This window comes from Perognathus longimembris, chromosome 4 (genome assembly GCF_023159225.1).
Source record: "Perognathus longimembris pacificus isolate PPM17 chromosome 4, ASM2315922v1, whole genome shotgun sequence".
Classification (NCBI taxonomy): Eukaryota; Metazoa; Chordata; class Mammalia; order Rodentia; family Heteromyidae; genus Perognathus; species Perognathus longimembris.
In genome coordinates this window covers 86,128,905-86,149,079 of record NC_063164.1, presented here as the reverse complement: position 1 = coordinate 86,149,079, position 20,175 = coordinate 86,128,905, and the positions used below count along the sequence as shown (strand labels likewise).

The following is a 20,175-nucleotide window of genomic DNA, read 5'->3' as shown; positions in this document are numbered from 1 at the left end:
GCTGTGGTAGCTTTGCAGACAAAATCAATAAGGACAATACAGCTGAAAGGCTACTGCATAGGAGAGATCTCAGCAATAAAAGTGTATTTTTTTCTAGAAGGTACTTGCCACTTCTTCACTATTTCTTAATTCCAAAGTAATATATGTTTCTCAGTCTATATTATCTCCATTTTATGAAGCATTGATATCTTGAGTCCTTAAAATTGTTGGAAGTTTTGAATCCTCAGGTGACTTAAAAATGGAAGGTTAGAAAAGGGGGAATAGAAGGTCAAAGTTCAATAATAGATATCGTGACTTCGTTCTGTTCAAATTCATCTGCTACCTAAAATGAAGAAATAGCTGATATGCCTGTTTAATAATCTGAAGTGCCCAAAGTATTTATCCCACCCACATTCTTGTGAAAGGGCAACACCTTTGAATACTCTCCACAGGATCTCTGGACCTGGAAGACAAACTGGGTATTGACAATAAAGCCCAGGCCTGTGCTGAAAGGTGAGCTGAGAAAACAAAGGGTCCATGGGGCAAGAGCCAGCTCACCTGTAAGAAGCAAAGGTGCCTCTCCAGGGCAGCATTTCATTCATAGGTTCTATTTGTTTTAGTGGAGAAGCTATATTCTACTTTTACTTGGGAAGGATTTAGGTCAAGGGTCAATATATGTAATAGCAAAAGTATTCAAGTCTGAACACAGAATTTAGCAAGAAATGGAGAACAAGAAAATTGACTCAGAACCTATTAAAGTAGGGATTTAAAAATCTTGAGATCCATGTAGGTAATTATTTAAAAATCTCAGTGCTATTATTTAAAATATCATTATTTCTTTAATAGTATCCAGTAGAACTTTGGAATTATAAGGCAAATACACTCTGCAATTAGTGTAGCAACAAGCATATATCCTAAATAAGACTGTTCTTGAAACTTGGAGAATATTGAGCAGTGTTTATGTAGGGGGTAAAATTATACATGTATCTTACAGAATTTCAAAAAGAAGTCTTTCTGAAAAGAAGTCTTTATGAAAAACAATGCATTTGGCTGTCCTGAATCTAAGCATCTACTTTTTTTTTTTTTGATTCAGTATATAAGCAATAGACACAGCTTAAAAACAAAACAGAATAGGAAGAAAGGAAATTGTTTCCTCAAGGAACAGTCCAACCCTTGTGTAAAATTTACCACACAATAAAAATACTCCATTCACCACCTTCATACTCTTCAGGTGCTATTCAACTTCCATAGCAATTCAAAGAAAAGGCCAAATTCCTTAAAGCAGAAAATAAAGCAATTGAGTTTTCCTAATATTACAGGCCACAGACATAAAGAACAAGTACTCAATAAAAATATTTCATATCCTAGGTATGCATAATTTTATAAATAACTACACCAAGACTTTAACCACTCTATTCACAAACAGAACAATTTTATTTCATTTGTTCCATCTGATGTTGGCTCTTTCAATGTACTTACTGGGGATCTGTGTATTTACATTTGTTTACTACATTTTTTTTAGGTTGAAAAAAAGGAAAAGAGTAGAATAAAAGAAAACACTTTCTAAATAACTTTTGTGTACTACAATCACATTCTATAAAGAGTCCATTACCCTTGGTTAACTGTCCAGGGTACTTCTAAAAACAAGTGGTGTGTAGTAGGTGTGTGTGTGTGTGTGTGTGTGTGTGTGTGTGTGTGTGTGTGTGATCTGTTATAGATAACTATCACATGCACTGAGGGGAGAAATAGGCTCTGACCTTCAACTCCATTTTCTGCTCTGCAAAATAAAGGGAAGGTTTTTGTGGGGAGAATGTGTGGTAATGCACATTAGAGGATCGTAGCACAGACCCACTGACCACAAGGATCAAAATGATCCATCAAACTTGAACACAACAACCAAAAAGAGAGCCAGCAGTTAGCTGAGAAGGACCTCAGCTGATTCTGAGGCTTACCTAGGTAGGGCCAGGAATATTTGGAAATATGAAATTTCCAGCTTTGCAAAACCTAAAACTTCAATTTGGATGTGGTAATGTTAGTTCAGGAAAACAAAAATGCTATTTCATTAAAGGTTTGAAAAGTTCACACTTTATTCTAGAGAATTTTCTATTTAAATATATCTTAGAAAAGGTATCTTTTCTGGTTGGCTAGTGAAGAATCTTTTTTTAACTTAATTTGCTTAATATTAAATTTAAAATTTTGGATTTACTTAAAGTATACTTAAATCACTTCAGGAAAAGGAAGAGGTGAAGTTGAATGTAACAAGCTTCTTACCACTTCTGAATAGAATAGTGATTTATGAATAATTAACATGTCCCAGGTGGTATTGAGCTTCAGTGAGGAAGGTCCTCGACCATGGTCTGTGCATCTTGGGTACCACAAGAGTAAATAAATATGTATATGTGATGATTGACAGGTCTTAGATAACTAGAAAAGGCCTATTTTCCCATGCCTAATCACACCTGGCAATTGTCTTATAAAAATATTTAAAGATTAAAAAGTAATTTTGATGCTCACATTAAATGGAAATAACTTGGCAAAATACTATGTTGCTTGAGGATGAATTTGATCAGGGCATGCAAGGCACATATATGAAGATGTCACAATGAAACTCATAATTATGTACAATATTCATGAATAAAACTGAATATAATAATAAGTCCATTTGTGGAAAGATGGAGCTGGACTGAGAAAACACAACAGCTCAGAGCTCTTCAAGACAGTAGATAGAAGAAGAAAAGACAAACTTGGACACCATTGTAATTTTGTTGAATATGATGCCTTATTCCCTATATTCTCCATTAGGATGATGACGTAACTAACATGTCTCAGGACATAATTTCTGCTATCATCCATTCTTATGACAGCATCCTCTGGAGCTAAAGGCACTGCTGTAGTATAACTTTTTGGCAAGCTATTTAACTTATCTGTGATCCTTAGATTCTTTTTTTGTTGTTGTTTCTGGGAAACACCAGAAAGATGATAACAATTCTTTCACAGGGTTCTAGTGAGGACTTAAGGAACTTTTCCTTGTAAAACGATCAGAAGAGTGTTGGTGCATAGTAGGTACATAGTAGGATCTTGAAGGAAAAAAGTCAAAATTCCAGAGTCCAAAGAGCAAGAAACCACTGTAGAAATTATTTTCCTAAAGGTTGCTCTTTGTTTATCACACAGATTAATTATTGTACATCCTTTTTAAAAAGCCATAAAACAGATATTAAGCAATTTTTCATAAAAGCCTGAACTCTCATCAACTTTTGCACCATTCAGCCATTCAACTTTATGCACCAGTATGTATATATCTGGGTCTTGCAATTCTACTCTAGCAGAACTGTGGCTTCTCCCTGAGGACCACATAGAGGCCTTCCAGTTTGCCACAGTCCCCACCATTCCCTAAAGTCCCTTTGGCACTAAGCCAGGTATGGATTTCCATGACGCTTAAAAACAAACCTTCGGTCTTTTAATAAATGCCAAATGAAAACACTTCCCTGTTTTTATTCCGTTAAATGTAACCCCTAGAGGGCACTCGGTTTTTCTCATACCTGGCTCACAATGGCTACATTACTGAACATGGAAGCCGTTTACATCTGTGATTCCTATTTTCACCTAAAACCTTTTTCTTTCAAAGACATGAAATAGAAGGAATTGCTAGAGTTTAACTGACAATATGGGGTCATTAGATTCATTAGTGATAAAGGCTGGTTTTACATGTGGGTCTTTCCCCAGTCTTTGTTACAATTCATGCTTGCCCATACACATTTGTTTTTCCTAAATGAACTAGCTAGTGGATTCAATTCACGTTGAAAAAGGAACAAAAGGAACTATAAACTGCTACAGTGAAGAAGCACAGAAGGTTGTGCATACTCAGGAGGCTGGTAAAGGATAATCCATCCTCACTGCTGTGATTATTCACATCCACTCAAGTAGCCCATGGGTACTAGTTTTGACAGATGATGGAATCATGTCCCTCTCCAAACACTCACTCTATTTCATTGATGTTTAATGACCCTCTCTCATGTCTAATTATGATTTTTTTCTGACATAAGTTTCCTAATTTAACTACATGAAATGGTGGTTTGGGTGACAAGAATATATAACACTACATACAAGAAACCCCAAAACACCTAGATAGATTGAGCTGGAAAACCAAACAAAGCCAGAATGAAACAGATGCCTTTCACTTTAGCTCCTCAAATGGCGATTATTCCAGGTCTTGGGTTTTTCCCTAATGAAAGGAGTCTGTCCCCATTGCACGTATGTACACTTCCCTACGTATAATGGTGATATTTGATCACTCAGACACTTCTCCCTTCTATAGAGACAAGGGAGTCAAACACTTTGTGCCATATTGATTTTTTTTGTTTACTTTCAATAGTTTTTTTTTGTATTGTGAAGAAGTACTGCTGTGATCTCTGATTTTAGACTGTGCATACTTTTATCTCTGCCATTAGAATATTTCATACATATTAGGAAATTTTATTGACTCATTTCTAGGTTCGGCACTTAGCATCTGCTACGGTTTGCACAGGCCTCTGTGAGACCATTTTAAGATGAGCATAGCAATGTCTATGATGGATGCTGGTAAAATAAACATACTATGTGCTTTGTGAATTGGAAAGCTCCAAGCCTATGCATCCTAGAAGCTTTGTCCTCAAACACCGGGGGAATAAAATGTTCTGGCAAAGGAACACCATGTTACATAGAAGGAAGATTATGCACATTTTAAGACAACAAAAAGATTATAAAAAATGAGTTGTAGGAGGGCATAGGGGCTTCTTGGGTGTGATAGGTCTGATGGAGGCCTACTTTGTGAGGCATGTGAACTTCTATCACATAGTTAAATATTGGTTAATATTTGTCTTTCCACCCTAGCATCTTATGAACTGTGCCTGTGTCAGGCATCTTACAATTTCTAGAAACATAGCGAAATACCTGCTGGGAACTGCTGGGCCTATGAGTGCAATGAATGTGACAGAAGGAATAATGTCAAAGAAATCAACATTCCATACTTCTTGAGACCTCAAGACATTTTATTTATTTATTTTTAATGGCCTTGTTTGCAAATCAGAGTTTCTACCACTTGAGCCATGCTTCCAGTCCCTTTTATGTGTTGGCTATTTTCCAAGTAGGGCTTAATATCACGCCCAAGCCAGCCTGGGCTGTGATGCTATGTGAAGTTCTCTGAACTCTAGGAATGACAGCTGTATGGCATTGTACCTAGCCATTGTGCTTGTTCTGGGATAACAGGAATCTACCACTGCACATAGTCATTGTTTGAGATGAACTCTCAGGCACTTTTTAAAATTAACATTGAACTTTTATTCACTTGCATTAGTTTTTCAGGGATTGTTCATGTACTTCTTTTTTATGCCCTTCAAACAATCATTTCCCCAACCTTTGCCTCCTAAGCAGCTTTGAGTTAATATGTCCAGAAGAAAAGGTTTTGTGACAAACAGGCACTCTGAAGATTAGACCAAATTAATGATCTTGAGATGGAGAAAATATTTGGGGTTACTAAGCAACAATGCATTTCCAGCTCTTGCTTCAAACAGAGCATTTGACTTTGGAAGGCACTAACTATGAGATTCTCTTATATCACTCCATATATCTTATATTCCAATTTTGCTTTTATGAAACATCTTTATTTTTTTTAAGTTTTTATTATCAAACTGAATTACAGAGAGGTTACAGTTTCATACGTTAGGCATTGGATACATTTCTTGTACTGTTTGTTACCTCCTCCCTCATTTCCCCTCCCTCCTCCCCCTTTCCCTCCCCCCCAATTGAGTTGTTCAGTTCATTTACACCAAACAGTTTTGCAAGTATTACTTTTGTAGTTGTTTGTCTTTTTTTACCCTGTGTCTCTCGATTTTGGTATTTCCTTTCAATTTCCTAGTTCTAATACCAGTATACACGGTTTCCAATATACTCAGATAAGATACAGAGATAGTGTAGGTACAACCACAGGAAGGTGATACAAGAAGATCATCAATAATAGAAGCTACAGTTACACATGGCACATTGAAAGTAGTTACAACTGTGATATAACAATCGTTTCCATAACATGGAGTTCATTTCACTTAACATCTTTAGAATAATAAAATTTATGAAGTATTTCTTACCTCAGTGTTGTCCAGCTGATTCTTACTTCTCTCTTGATTTCCCAAAATGTCTACTATGTTTTAGAAACTCAGTAAATATTTGTTAAATGCATAAATGACCTTTATGAGTAATGTTACCATATATCCCTCTCTCATTTTACAGATAAGGAGCCTAAAGCTAACAAAAGCACCCCTTTGTTGCTTTTTTTCTACTTCAATTAATAACTGTCTTCTCCTGAAAGGGAAGAGCTAATGTCCAAAAAAAATTAAACTGGTAAATGGAGAGGAAATACTTTAAAAACGTATTTCTCTCGGTGTATGTGTTTTTCAAAGTGTCTTCTCATTTCACAAAGAATTCTAATAAGTAAAATAAGTGTCTACACTATGCATTTGACTAATGACTAGATGAAAAACTAGAAAAAATGAACCAGAGAAAACAGGAATCCACAGAGAGGAAGGACAATGGCAAAGTTCAAGAATAGCCTGTGGTTGTACCTGCACTATCTCTGTATCTTATCTGAGTACATTGGAAACCATGTATTAGAACTAGGAAACTGAAAGGGAATACCAAAATCGAGAGACACAGGGTAAAAAGACAAACGACTACAAAAGCAATACTTGCAAAACTGTTTGGTGTAAATCAACGGAACAACTCATGGGGGAAAAGGAAAGGGGGAGGGGGCAGAGGGGAATGAGGGAGGAGGTAACAAACAGTACAAGAAATGTATCCAATGCCTAACATATGAAACTGTGACCTCTCTGTACATCAGTTTGACAATAAATTTTTTTAAAAAAGTTCAAGTATAGAGCTGCATTACTTAGTTCCTGTGTCACTTGTGAGCAGGAACAAATGGTCCATGTTTCAGATTTGTATGGCTTTTAGTCTGCACAGAACTAGGTAATGCTAAATCAAGTCTCATTTTTTACTGTATCTCATCATTCACTCAAAGCAAATATAAAATCTAGGAACAATTCAAAGCCTGATAGATTTAATCTAATGTTAGGCGACACTCATCTTGGAAAAACTGAGTATGCATTCTTTTTGTCTAGATCATTATCACCTCAAGAGAAAAGTAAACCCTGTTCCTAGAACTGGATTTTTACTGATCCTTCTATCTCTGTGGTGCTGCCATCAATCTTGTCTGAAGGGTTAGACTCACCAGACAGCAGTTGGCTCTGCCAATAAAAAGCAGCCACATGCATGTCTCTAGAGTCAACTGTGAGAACACAGCCTCGTTAAGGCAAACTAGCTGAGCTTTCATAATTCTGTGTGATACCTGGATATTTATTATTAGATTCTTCCTAGTCTCCTTCATAACACACCCTGAACTTACGAACGTCAATAAATTAATGCAAAAATTATCCTTCATGACTGTGTTCCTATACTTGTTTTACTGGACCTATTTTCTTTTTAAGTCAGCTGAAACTCAGGGATGAGCAATGATAACCCCAAATTTCTACCAATTTCCTTACTATATTTTGGCTTGTTTATTTATTTGCTAGCTTGTTTGTTTATTGCCTATCACACATGGTTTCTATCTCTGATGTTTGGTCTTCAATAAATTCTTCAATGGATCTATGTAGAGCATTTAGGTTGCTCCTGTAGTATTTCTTTCTCCCACCCTGCTAGAATCTTCTGGAATCACACTCAGACTAGATGTCCTGTTTGTTACTCTGGCTCCCTGACTTGTGACAATGGATTGTGGGATAAGGAATAATACAGAAAGAGGATGAATGAAGCATTTCCTCCCTCCACCTATTCAGACTCCATGTTGTCAGAGACAAGGCTGGACACATGAGTATGGCAAACATGCCCAGACCTTATCTATCGCTTCTGTGTGTCCTTGTTCTTGGCAGCAGTAGCTCATTGTTCAGTCACCTTGAGCTACTTAACCTTTTGTGAAAGTTCATGCCAGGGCACTTTGATCTAGCTTTCCCCTCTACATGAAATGTCCTTCCCCTTGCCCTCTATTCCTCAGGCCCACCTTAAAATCACATCACTGTCAAGTCATCCTCAACCCTTCAGTTTTCTCGAGTTATTCTTTGTTCTACTAGTGACCATATGGGCACTGCATTGCCTGTCTATGTCTCCCTGTTTTAGCAGCATCATACAATAAGCCCTATGATCTGTCACAAAGAAGGAATTCAAGAAATAAAGGAATACACAGTGTATGATTCCTCAAGCCATACTTGGTATCCACAAGTAACTGATTGGTACACAGCCAAGAGTAAGAAACCTGATGTACCTGATAGACCTTTATGTGAACAGTTTCTTCTTTTCTCTGTTCTGGAGATCCATGACTCTGCAATAGATTTCGTACTGTTTCTTCCATCCTGAGAAACAAAACCATGAAGAGTTTCTTAAAAAAGGTTTCCTATTAACATGGAGCTCATAATTGGTCAAAATCATAAGCTTAAACCAGGAAATATCTTTTCTCTTTTCTCTTCTGTATCCCATACTGTAGGAATTGGAGGATAAAAGTGGCAAAGCCCTTGTTTATCATGCATAAGGCTTTGTGTTTGAAGGTTTAGAAAGACCTTTTCTGTAAGATACTGAGTTGAGGCCAGTGACAAGTACCTCTATGGTCTGCGCTTGACAGATGAGGTTATAGGTAAAAATTGACCCCTAGCAATGGAGAGAGGAGTCAATTACAATGATTTGCTAGTTCTGCTCTTCTGTGGTTTTTTTAGGTCTGAAAGCAGGACTTGAACTTGCTCCCTGACACTTTTACTCACTGATGAGTGTTCTACCAAATAAGGCATGCCTTCAACCCTCTTTTGTGGTTTTAAATTGGTAGTTTTCTTAGGCACTATTTATTGTCTATAATAAAAATTTATGGGCTAAATGTTTACCTAAACAAATGGAAGTTCATTTTAATAAAAGTACACTTCTTCATTTTTACCCCTGTTACCAGAACCATAGGCATTCATTTACATAGGAATTTGGTTTATTTTATATGATTTCCCCAGGAGTTAACCCATGAAGAGGAGGAGATGGAGGAAGGGAAAGAGGAGAGAAAGAGGAGGCGGCGGCATAGAATCTGTCATGAAGTTCATCTGTAATCATTTTCCAGAATATATAGCTCGCTCTTGCCAGGGGCAAGGGGTCCATCCTCAGACTTAGATATCTCTACTCAGACACACACCTCCCAATACTCCTCTTCACTTCCAGTCACTCCTTTTTAATTCAACATAATGTTATCACATTAACCTGAAAACACTTTGATTTTTTTGAATCAATTTTCAAAGAGAACAGACATTATATAAATGCATTTTTACCATTAATACCTTCTTATGCCTTTCTCTGGTGGTCTTTCAAGGTTAGCTTGCAAAGATTTACTAAACTTTTTTAATACTTCTTAGTTATTTCTGGTGTCAGTACATTGTGAGCTACTTAACCATCCCCCACTTGTGGAATTTAAATCTCTTAACAAAACTTCTGCTAATTCAGTAAGAGCTTTACATAGACATACTTACAAATATTTTAAGGCTCTATTATATCCTGTGAGTTGTAATCCTGCTTGTTTTAAATATCTATCCCCAAGAACAGACCGTTATCCCAGAGTAATACCTATGTCCATTTCTAGACATCTGCTCACACTATTGCTACTCCTGGTAGTGGCAACCTTCTTTATCTTGCCATACCCCACTCATCTTTCCAAATTCACCTCAAGTTCCCCTTCCTGAGAGAATTCTTCATTGATCTCCTACTTTGAATTCTTACAGCCTTATCTTTTAAGTCATCTATTTTTATCACTTACTTAAAAGTCTCTCACTGTAATGCTCAAATATTTTATATATGCATATGTTATCTCAGAGAAAAAATGACAACATTTGGTTTAAGTCCATGTCATTTATTTCTTCTATGTCTCCCTTAATGATGGACAAAGTAGGCACTCACTAGACAGTTCATATTCATCAAGTCATGTTTAAAAGGATGAAGTACTTACTTTGTGCTAGGCATAAGCCATGCATATTTACACCAAGCTTAAACGACCTTGTCTTTGAGTCCCATCATGGGACTCAAGGCCCAGAACACTGAGAGCAGGATGCCTGAACTGTGTGCACTAAACATAGTGCTCTCTTGTTCTGAACCTGTGATGGTACTCTTTCCTAGTCACATCCTGAACTATGTATTGTTAGTAATACAGTATGATATTGGTTTAAGAGAGTTGTGGGGAAAAGTGAGTTGATGAGACTGACTAAGGGCCCTTACTAAGCGCTCTAGAAGGTCTATGAACCTCCTGAGATGTGCAGGTCATTACAGTAGTCAGGGTAGCACAAGTAAAAGTGTCACTCTTTCTACTACAACATGTACTACATTATGAACAAAGTAAAGAACCTGGGGGGAAACACCCTCTTAGAAACAACAACAACAGCAACAACAAAAAATAAACTGTAGATATAGAAAATTGAAATATAAATCAGAGTAACTCTGTCTTTTAAGAGGATGGCATCAGGACTCATTCAGGCTTCCCAAAAGATGGTAGATACTGATTATGAGTGCTCAAAGCATAACTTTAACAGCACTTTATATAGCCAGCTGGTCAAGCAGAGGCTGTTACCTGTATTTTCGCAAGTTGCATATTATTACTATTGTAAAATAGATGCAGTTTCATTTGTCAAAGAACCCTCTCATCTTTTAGTCATTTCAGCATAGAGTTGTATCTACTTGGAACTCTGAGACACAGGAAGGTGACTGGCATAATCAACCACAGCTGGACAGGGAATTACAATTATACCCTTTTTTACTGACATCAATACAGCATCCTCATTCCATCAGCTCTTACTGACATTTAGAGAACCAATTTCAGACTCATAATTAGAAGTTTCTCAGTGAACAGCTTTTGGATGTGGAGCCTAAGATAGCACAATATTTCTGACTTGTTAGAGAATAAATGAACTTCATGTTATGGAAATAAGTGGTATATAATTGTTGGCGTTAATTTCAACATGCCTTGTCAAACCGTACTTTTTTTCTCTCTCATAGTCCCTTCCTTTCGCTATTACAGTAAATGATCTTAATACTCCGGATGCTGTATATACATGTATGGCAACTAGGGAAGGGGAAGGGAATACCAAAATCAAGAGACAAAGGTCAAAAAGACTAACCATTGCAATAGTGATACTCACAAAACCAATTGGTATTAACCAACTGAACAACTCATTGTGTATGTGTGTTGGGAGGGGGAGAGAAACGGGGAGGGGAGGAGATAAATGGGGGAAAAGTGAAGGAGGAGGTAACAAGTTGGATAAGAAATGTACTTCCCTTACATATGAAACTGCAACCCCTCTGTACCTCATTGTGACAATAAAGAAGAAAAAAAAACACCTAAATTTATATTTAAAAAAATAAACCCAAAACATGGATATGAAGAAGTTACAAACTCTGAAATAAGTAATCCATATCAATTCCTAATACTTTGTTTCATTGTTAAGTACATAATCTCACAATAGTGGATTTTCTGTAAATTTGCCACAAACCAGGATAATTTTGTTAATGGTTCTTTTTTTTTCTTCAAATTTTTATTATCAAACTGATGTACAGAGAGGTTACAGTTTTATACGTTAGGCATTGGATACATTTCTTGTACTGTTTGTTACCTTGTCCCTCATACCCCCTTCCCTCCTCCCCCTTTCCCTTTCCCCTCCTGAGGTGTTCAGTTCACTTACACCAAACAGTTTTGCAAGAATTGCTTTTGTAGTTGTTTGTCTTTTTTTACCCTGTGTCTCTCAATTTTGGTATTCCCTTTCAATTTCCTACTTCTAATACCAGTATACACGGTTTCCAATATACTCAGATAAGATCACAGAGATAGTGTAGGTATAACCACAGGAAGGTGATACAAGAACATCATCAATAATGGTTCTAAGACTTGGTGAACTCTCTTGTTCGTGGCAAGTTAGGGAGTTGTCTTCTGATTTTCAAATATGTATGATGGGACATGTGCTGCCTAAGGGCATGTCATTCATCAGTGAGATCACAGATTATATCACTGAGTTGAAACTGTATCTATCCTATCTTATCAGTACACTGGGATGTTTACACAGTGATGTAATAAGGTTGCACCTCCCAGAATGCATTCCCCCCATTAAGTGACACACAACTGCAATCTATTTTTCATCACCATAGCACAGAGGCTGAATATTTTATTTCTACCCTATTTCATTCATTTATACCCAGATAAATATTTTGCCTAAATGAGTCTCAGTATTTGCAAATCAGCTAAAATAAAAATCATGTTTGAGGCATTTTTACTAACAAAATATAATTTTGTTTTAGTGTATATATTGTGGGATTGTATCTTCTGAATAAAAAAAGAGTTCTTTATATTAGTCAGTGAATCAAAAGACAAACATCTATTCACATTTCCTTCATTAACCTGGGATTTATATTTTAAAATAAAAGAATGGAAAAAACAGGGGTGAACATGGAATTGCTAAAATAATTCCAACCAGTTCAAGTCCAAAACCCTTAGAAATAATGTGAACACTCTTCTTGAACAACTCTATGATTAATGAAAATCAATTCCATTTTCAGCCTATAATTTGGGATAGAGGCACAGGAGCTTAGAAAAACCTCTTTAAAAAAAAGCCAAAATTTTGTCTTTCATTATTTTTATGAATATGGCAGCAGAGAAAATGTTTTGATCTGATAGGGATATACCATTATATATCACTTGATGACATCTTTTAATTCTCATTTAGCAAACCTCTGTTTGCTTGAAAATCAAAGACCGTGAAGAATTGTCCTTTGTCATTGATGCCCAATGACATTTTGCCTCATTTTATTATTGTGATGTATGAGGGTTCAAGTTATCAGTCAGCACACAGCACAATTACACCATCTGTTTCCCAAATGTGACTAAAAATAAGCCAATTCCTCCCTCCATTATAAGGTTGGGTAGAACTTTTTTTCTTTGTTTTAAATAGCTGATAGGTGCTAGTAAACACTGAACTTCTTGTCCCTAACTGAGACTAAATCTTCTTTTCCTAAATGCTGGTGAATTAGCTTCCATAACTAAAAATATGTAGGATGATTTTATACTTAGTGAGATATAATATGTTCTAATATACATTAACTGAACTGTTTTTCTTTAATTGCACTTTCTGAACTTCAAAAGGTCGTTTAAGAGAGTTAGAGTTGAATATGGCCATCTCAATGTCCAGTGAATCTTGGTCAGAATCACCCATCCTCTCTGTTTGCTTCCCCCAGACTCATTTCATGATTCTTTCTTCCTTTATCACATGTGTACACTGAATATTATGGTCATATTTATCTCTTTTTCTCTTTTCGATTTATGCAATCCCCTACTCACTAGTTCCTTTCCCACACCTTAAAATCTTGTATCAGCTTCCTAATATTTGTTTCATTAATCTTTCTATTAACTGTTTAAAATTATTACTCCATGGAGGTTTATTCCTATATATAATATATTTAGTCAACTGCATCATGAGTTACCTCCTAGGCAAACCAGATTAAAAAAAAAAACAAAAAAACAAATGCCTATGTAAATGAATGTCTATGGTTCCAGTGACAGGTGAAAATGAAATGTGCTTTTATTAAAACCTCCATTTATAAAGGTAAATATTATATAGTTGGAACTTTTTCATTATGGGTAATAAATAATGCCAAAGAAAATTAACAATTTAAAACCACAAAAGAGCCACTTTTTCCTAAAAACTCATATTTCAAGTGCGTACCATGGGGTTACTGGTCATTGGCCTGAACTCAGTGTCTTAGAGCAGTTTTCCTAGACACCAAAAGAAGGTCATTTGGAAGGAAGTACTCAAAACTGTGGTTTCTTGAGTATGAAGTATTAAGGGCTTTATTTAAAATCAGAATGTGATTTGAGCCATGAGGACCTTGTCTCAATAACAACAGCAGTAATACGGATTATAAAATGTGACTCAAAGATGCCTTAGGAGCTGTTTACTGTAACCTAGAAATGACCGTGAGCATTTCCATATTCTTTCCTTCCTCTCAAGATAAAACCTTCCATTCTGGCTTCTTGGCTCAAACAGGATTGGTCAAATTATTAAAGTGAACTGTTCTTTTTCTCTTTTACCATCTGATATTTAGTCAAACATAATTTTTCTCTATGACAGAAATAGAACAAAATAGGGGTTGTTGGCATGGCTCACGTGGTAGCTAGTGCCCAACCAATGAGGGAATTTGTCAGATACTGAATTTGTGTCTCAGTTCTGGACAGACAAATAGAACAAAACAAGCATAAAACAAGAAGCCTCTCTTCTTAAATTGACAATAGAACATTTTGAAATGCAAGCTAACCAAGCAAGTTATATTTTGTTTGTAAGAAATATTCTAATGTGTACTTACTTGCTAATCAAATAATGGCTAAATAATTAAATTAACAATGGCCTTATTTAATATTATCTCTGTTTCTTTCAGTCAAGTGAGAAGGTACAAGAGTATAATGGGCGTGGCTATGCCATAGTTCACTGGGACAAACACAGGTGTGGTTCTCTTACTGAATTCTCAGTAGGAAGCAGTGATGTTAGCACTGATCTGTTGTTCTCTGTGTAATCTGCCAATTATAGTACTGATTTCTCCTTTTTTTTTTGGCCAGTCCTGGGCCTTGGACTCAGGGCCTGAGAACTGTCCCTGGCTTCTTCCCGCTCAAGGCTAGCACTCTGCCACTTGAGCCACAGCGCCACTTCTGGCCGTTTTCTGTATATGTGGTGCTGGGGAATCGAACCTAGGGCCTCGTGTATATGAGGCAGGCACTCTTGCCACTAGGCTATATCCCCAGCCCTGATTTCTCCCTTTTGACCTGTTCTTTCTGCAGCAATCGTCAGCTTAGAAGAGAAAGAACTTCTCATGAATTCTCAGATATCATGTCTGGCTCTGTTCCAGCTTCCATCTTTTGTAAATGATATTGTAGTATCTTGTGTATATACTAATCAGGATCTCTGATGTGGATCACACAGTCCTGGCCCTTCACATGTTAAAGGTGATGAGTAAAAGAACAATCAATAATATCAATTTATTTGAACACTCACAAGTCCTTGTCTTACTGCTTAGTTCTGTTTTGCAGAAGTTGAGTTTTTCATTCCTTATTTATTTAATTGCATAGAAATAAGAGCAAAGCTCTCATATTCAGAATGACAAAATAGAGAATTACATAGATTTTTAAAAAACATAAGACTGTGTTACAGCAACTGTATGTCAAATGATCCATGATTTCATATTTATAAACAAGGACAGGTATAGCATCTCCATTTTACTTTTATGTATTTATATAAAGCCTACAACATATTCTACTGCATCATGTCAGCATTTGAGCAAACATTTAAAGCACTCTAGTGTTTACTTGCCCATCTTATTACCATGTGTTGACATTTGCATAGATGTATTCTTGTTACTTGAAAATGTTCTATATACATTAGTCAGTCCTTTTTTCTACTTAGATTAAAAAAAAATTCTAGATTAGCAGTGATATGTTCTAACATTTTATTTTTAGTATAGCTTTATTAAAACCTGGAGCCCAACTAAATACCCATTGAAACATTAGATAGCAGCTATCCATGGAAATATATGTCCTACTGTAGGGAGTTCAATTTCATCCAATGCCACAGAAAACATATAACTAAGTTTTGACCTCTTCTTTCTCTAAGGATAGCCCTCCCTTTATGTTTTCTTAACACTCCATCTCTACCACAGTGTGATAATAGCACCTTAATAATGATCTATGAGCTTCTTGGAAGTCAACGGTTTTGTCTTTTTCCTTTAAAAAATTCCTAGTAAGCACAGCTGGTATTGCTGAATATATAGTTAGTTCTTTTATGAGTACATAAACTAGTACAACAGTTTTTTTTTATTCTTTAACTCTTTGGCTCCTTATATTTATACATACACGTGTACATAGGTTATATGTGTAAATAGCCATAGAAAAGGGGCAACAGTAAAAAGTGACAGTCAGATTAAGAGGGGCTATGTCTTTAGCAATGACATTTGGTGCTTCACATTTGGTAAAATAAACAAAGTATATAATCATGTTCTAATTGTTACACTGACTACCTGTATGCTTCAATTCAGCAGTTATAATTTTTTTTTTGCCAGTCCTGGGCCTTGGACTCAGGGCCTGAGCACTGTCTCTGGCTTCTTTTTGCTCAAGACTAGCACTCTGCCACTTGAGCTACAGCGCCCCTTCTGGCTGTTTTCTATATATGTTGTGCTGAGGAATCGAACCCAGGGCTTCATGTACACGAGGTGAGCACTCTTGCCACTAGGCCATATTCCTAGCCCAGCAGCAGTTATAATTTAACTTCAGTGAGGACAAGCTACTTGAGACAGACCCTAATCTGGACACTTTTTTTTTTTTTTTTAACTCAGTCAGACCCCTGGCAAACCAGTCTTTGCTAAGCAGGTCCACTGTCCACTGTGCTACTGCTTGGGATGGGAGTGGGAGACAGAGGATTAAACCTTGATGGAGAACATATTCTGCCTTACATCTGTATCACTTGCTTTAAGTTTCATTCTATTTCCCTCATCCTCCTCACTAGCCCATTCTGCCTCTCATCTTAATTGGAGCAGGAAGCCTTTCCCAAGGGTGAGAGTAAAAAGAAGAGCTGACTAATTTTCATTTCCAAGAAGAAACTGCTCATGTGGAAACTCTGCTGGTTTTGAACTGGGTTCTGCCAAACTGCACCAACTTCTCTCCTAGAAAATTAGATTTTTTCCCCCACGAGAAGCTAGCATATCTAAGCTTGTAAGTAAGAACAATTCCCTGATCAGTTGTGAGGTGGATGTTCTTAACCCAATCTCTGCTTATCCCTACTGCAGTGGTTAGCAAAAGTAAATCTACGTTGAGGATAACCCAATACTGCATTGAAACTGAAACTCTGGAAAATTTGTGGGAAGGGAGGATTTCTTCCTTCATGATATATATTTTTAATTCTTCACAAAATTTGCAAGAATAATATTGCTGCCCGGAAACCACAGTGCTCTTATTCAACCATGGGGCTGCAATGCCATTCATAAACAGATTGATAGGTGCTAGTCCACTTTGAAATAGTGCGGCATATTCACTCCAGGGCCATCTGTATGTGAGCAGAAAGTGACATAAATTTTCTTCTAGGCAAGCTCATGCAGACCCTACACTGAGAGCTCACTGTGTGAAGAAGTGCCAATTGAGACAGGACCAGGGCACACATTCAGAGGAAGTCCTACTTTCCACATGAATGCGAGGGAGTTCCCCGGAATGTTAAAAAGTCAGTCCCAAGTGTTTCTGCTTAACTGTGGCAGAATACTAAATTACATTTATGGATTCATGTCTTAGGAGAAGAGAGGAGAGAGCAGGGAGAGGGAGGAGAAAAATCCCAAGTATATAAGGCACAAAGAAGTAAAAAAGTAACCCAAGGAATCACAGAGGTCTTCATTTTCCTAGATGTAACCAGCTTTTCAATTAACATACTAATTGTCAATTAATTAGTTACTATTGATAGTTTAGTTAAAATTGATAACTACTAATTATTAATGAATTAATACTAAATAGTTATTATAACTAATATTCTCAGCAATGCCTATCTTATAAACTCCTCTGCTCAGCTTCTAAGCTGATCTGTGTGACATGTTCTATAGAATTCTTCAAAGTAACAACATTCCACAAATGAACCTAGCTTGGGTTCTGCTTATTTTGTTCAATAGTCTGAAGTCCAAATGTTCCCTGACTCTATACTGTTCAACAAGGATTTTAAATTGCAAAAATGACTATTTTAATATAAATGTATTATTTTGGGAGTAGAGCTTTACAACTCAGTATTCAAATGTTGGTGGAAGGTTGCAGATAAAAGACACAACAATTTGTCATTGGCCCTCCATATTTATGTTTATTGGCCACTGCCGATAGGAAGAAAAATATTTTAATATATCATGAAGATATACACATAAATTTTTAATTAGAGGTTGTTATATGCTAGAAAACTAATGTTAGCAATTTAGAGCTTGGTTTTCCCATTTCTTCAGATAAAAAGTTAGCAATAGAGCCCAGTGCTGGTGGCTCACTCCTGTAATCCTAGCCACTTAGAAGGCTGAGATCTGAAGATTATGATTTGAAGACAATCCAGGCAGAAAAGTCCCTGTGAGACTCTTACCTCCAATTAACCACTCAAAAACCAAGAAGAGGCACTGTGGCTCAAAGTGGTAGAGTGCTAACCTTGAGCAAAAAGAGCTCAGGCCTTGAATTAGAGCCCCCATGACCAGAAAAAAAAATTAATCATTTTACCTTGCTGAAGGAAACATAAAATCTAGTCTAGAGAAGGAAAAGCATTAAATTAGAAATGTAATTTAGGAACTCAAAATCAGGTTCTCTATTCCAGACATTTTAACTTTCTTCATCAGATAGTTCTGATCTCAGCTATCACCAAGAAGACTTCCCTCTAGTCTGTTCATACTGCAAGATTTCTTTGAGTATTTCATTTGAGATAATTACAAATCAAAAGATGAGACTAGACTTGATTTTCACTGGCAAACCATTTTGATCCTCATTTTCCAAATCTCAGACTTTTTTCTCTTTTGGCAAACTGAGGAGTATTTAGCCATTAAAGCTTGCAAAGGTCAAACTATTAGTCATACAAGGTAATACTCTAAGTAATTGGTGTTGATAAGTTGTTAATTTTTAATAGGACTGCAGGAAAATCCAATTGGCCATATTTGGGATCAAATTACATGTTAAACTTTCAGGACAACAGAAGATTCAATCATGGCAAAGAGATCCTCAAAAATCCACACATCCTCTGGGTGCCAGTGGCTCACACCTGCAATCCTAGCTACTTAGAAAGCTGAGATCTGCGGATGGCCATTTGAAGCCAGCCCAGGCAGGAAAGTCTGTGAGACTCTTATCTTCAATTAATCACCCAAAAAGCTGGAGTGGAGCTTTAGCTTAAGCACTAGAGCTTGAGCATAGCAAAACAAATCTAGGACAGTATCTAGACCCTGAGTCTAAGCCCCAGGACCAGCCTCTGTGACCCTGTGACAGGCATTCTTCACTAGACCTTTTAATATATATGTTTTCCCGTGATGTGTGCTGACATCACCACTTTTCCCAAGTAGCTCCTATTAAGGAAGTAAATATTATAAAACTCCAGCACATGAAGGAAACCTTGCTATAAAAGTTTTTCTCTGCAGTATGGTCACTTAAAGTGGAACAGGGGTAACTGCATATATTCTTAACACCTATGTAACTCAGGGCAAATTGCTTCCATTTGCTGAGCCTCTGTTTCCTTATCTGTAAAATGGGTACATCATGCCAGATCCAGAGAGAAGTTATGAAAATGAGATAAAATATCAAATGCTTATATTGGTGTTCAATATTCATATGGTTTTAAAGATAGCTATTTTAGAACTTTAAGGCTTTGTGAATTAAACAGTCCTACATAAGAAGAGAAAGAAAGAGGCTCTTGATAACAGTAGCTTACCAAACTACCATTTTATGGAAGTATCTAACTTCTATGCCTCTTTTAAAAGGTCAGGGGGTAAACTACCCCTCTCTAAATTTCAGGCAGTAAATTGATTGGGAAGATACCATCCCAATCTTTCAGGATAGACGAGGTTATGGTAACATAACAGAGAGCCCCAGCATCTCAGTTTAAAAAAAAAAAGATTACTGGATTTCTTACTGACAAAAATCTAGGCAACTCACTAGCCTCTTTTCTTCCATAGGCAGGGTTGTTCAGTGTCCTGGCTTCCTGAGACTGTCCAGGTCATGCCTATTTTTGTAGAATAATTATTAATAGCATCGTTTCACTCCAAAAAGATTGTTCTCTTTAAAGACAAATGCTATGATTTTCTTGTCAATGCAGTGACTTGGAATATTTCACCAGCCCACCCTCTCAGCTTGAGACTCTCATCATGATTTGAAAAGAGAAACGAGATAGAGATTTTTTTGTCTCCTGCTCAAATTGTCACTTTCGCTTAAGGATCATTGTCCAGACTGCTCATGTGACTAAATTAACTGTTAGAGTTGCTGATAAATGTATAGTCTCTTGAGTACCCAGCAAAGAGACAAAAACCAGATGTTGGTGGAAATACAGTCTTCCAAACCTTCATGGACAGAATTGAGGGAATTTATGCAAC

At 36.7% G+C, this 20,175-nt stretch overlaps 1 protein-coding gene across 4 annotated transcripts in view; it reads right to left on the bottom strand.

Annotated features, from left to right (window-relative positions):
• Positions 1-20,175, bottom strand: part of Nckap5 (NCK associated protein 5) — a 786,161-nt gene that overhangs the window by 239,135 nt on the left and 526,851 nt on the right. For all 4 annotated transcript variants that reach the window (XM_048345601.1, XM_048345602.1, XM_048345603.1 and 1 more), the window contains one exon: positions 8,324-8,411. In XM_048345601.1, coding sequence (XP_048201558.1) covers positions 8,324-8,411 — 88 coding nt within the window. The remainder of the gene's footprint in view (positions 1-8,323; positions 8,412-20,175) is intronic.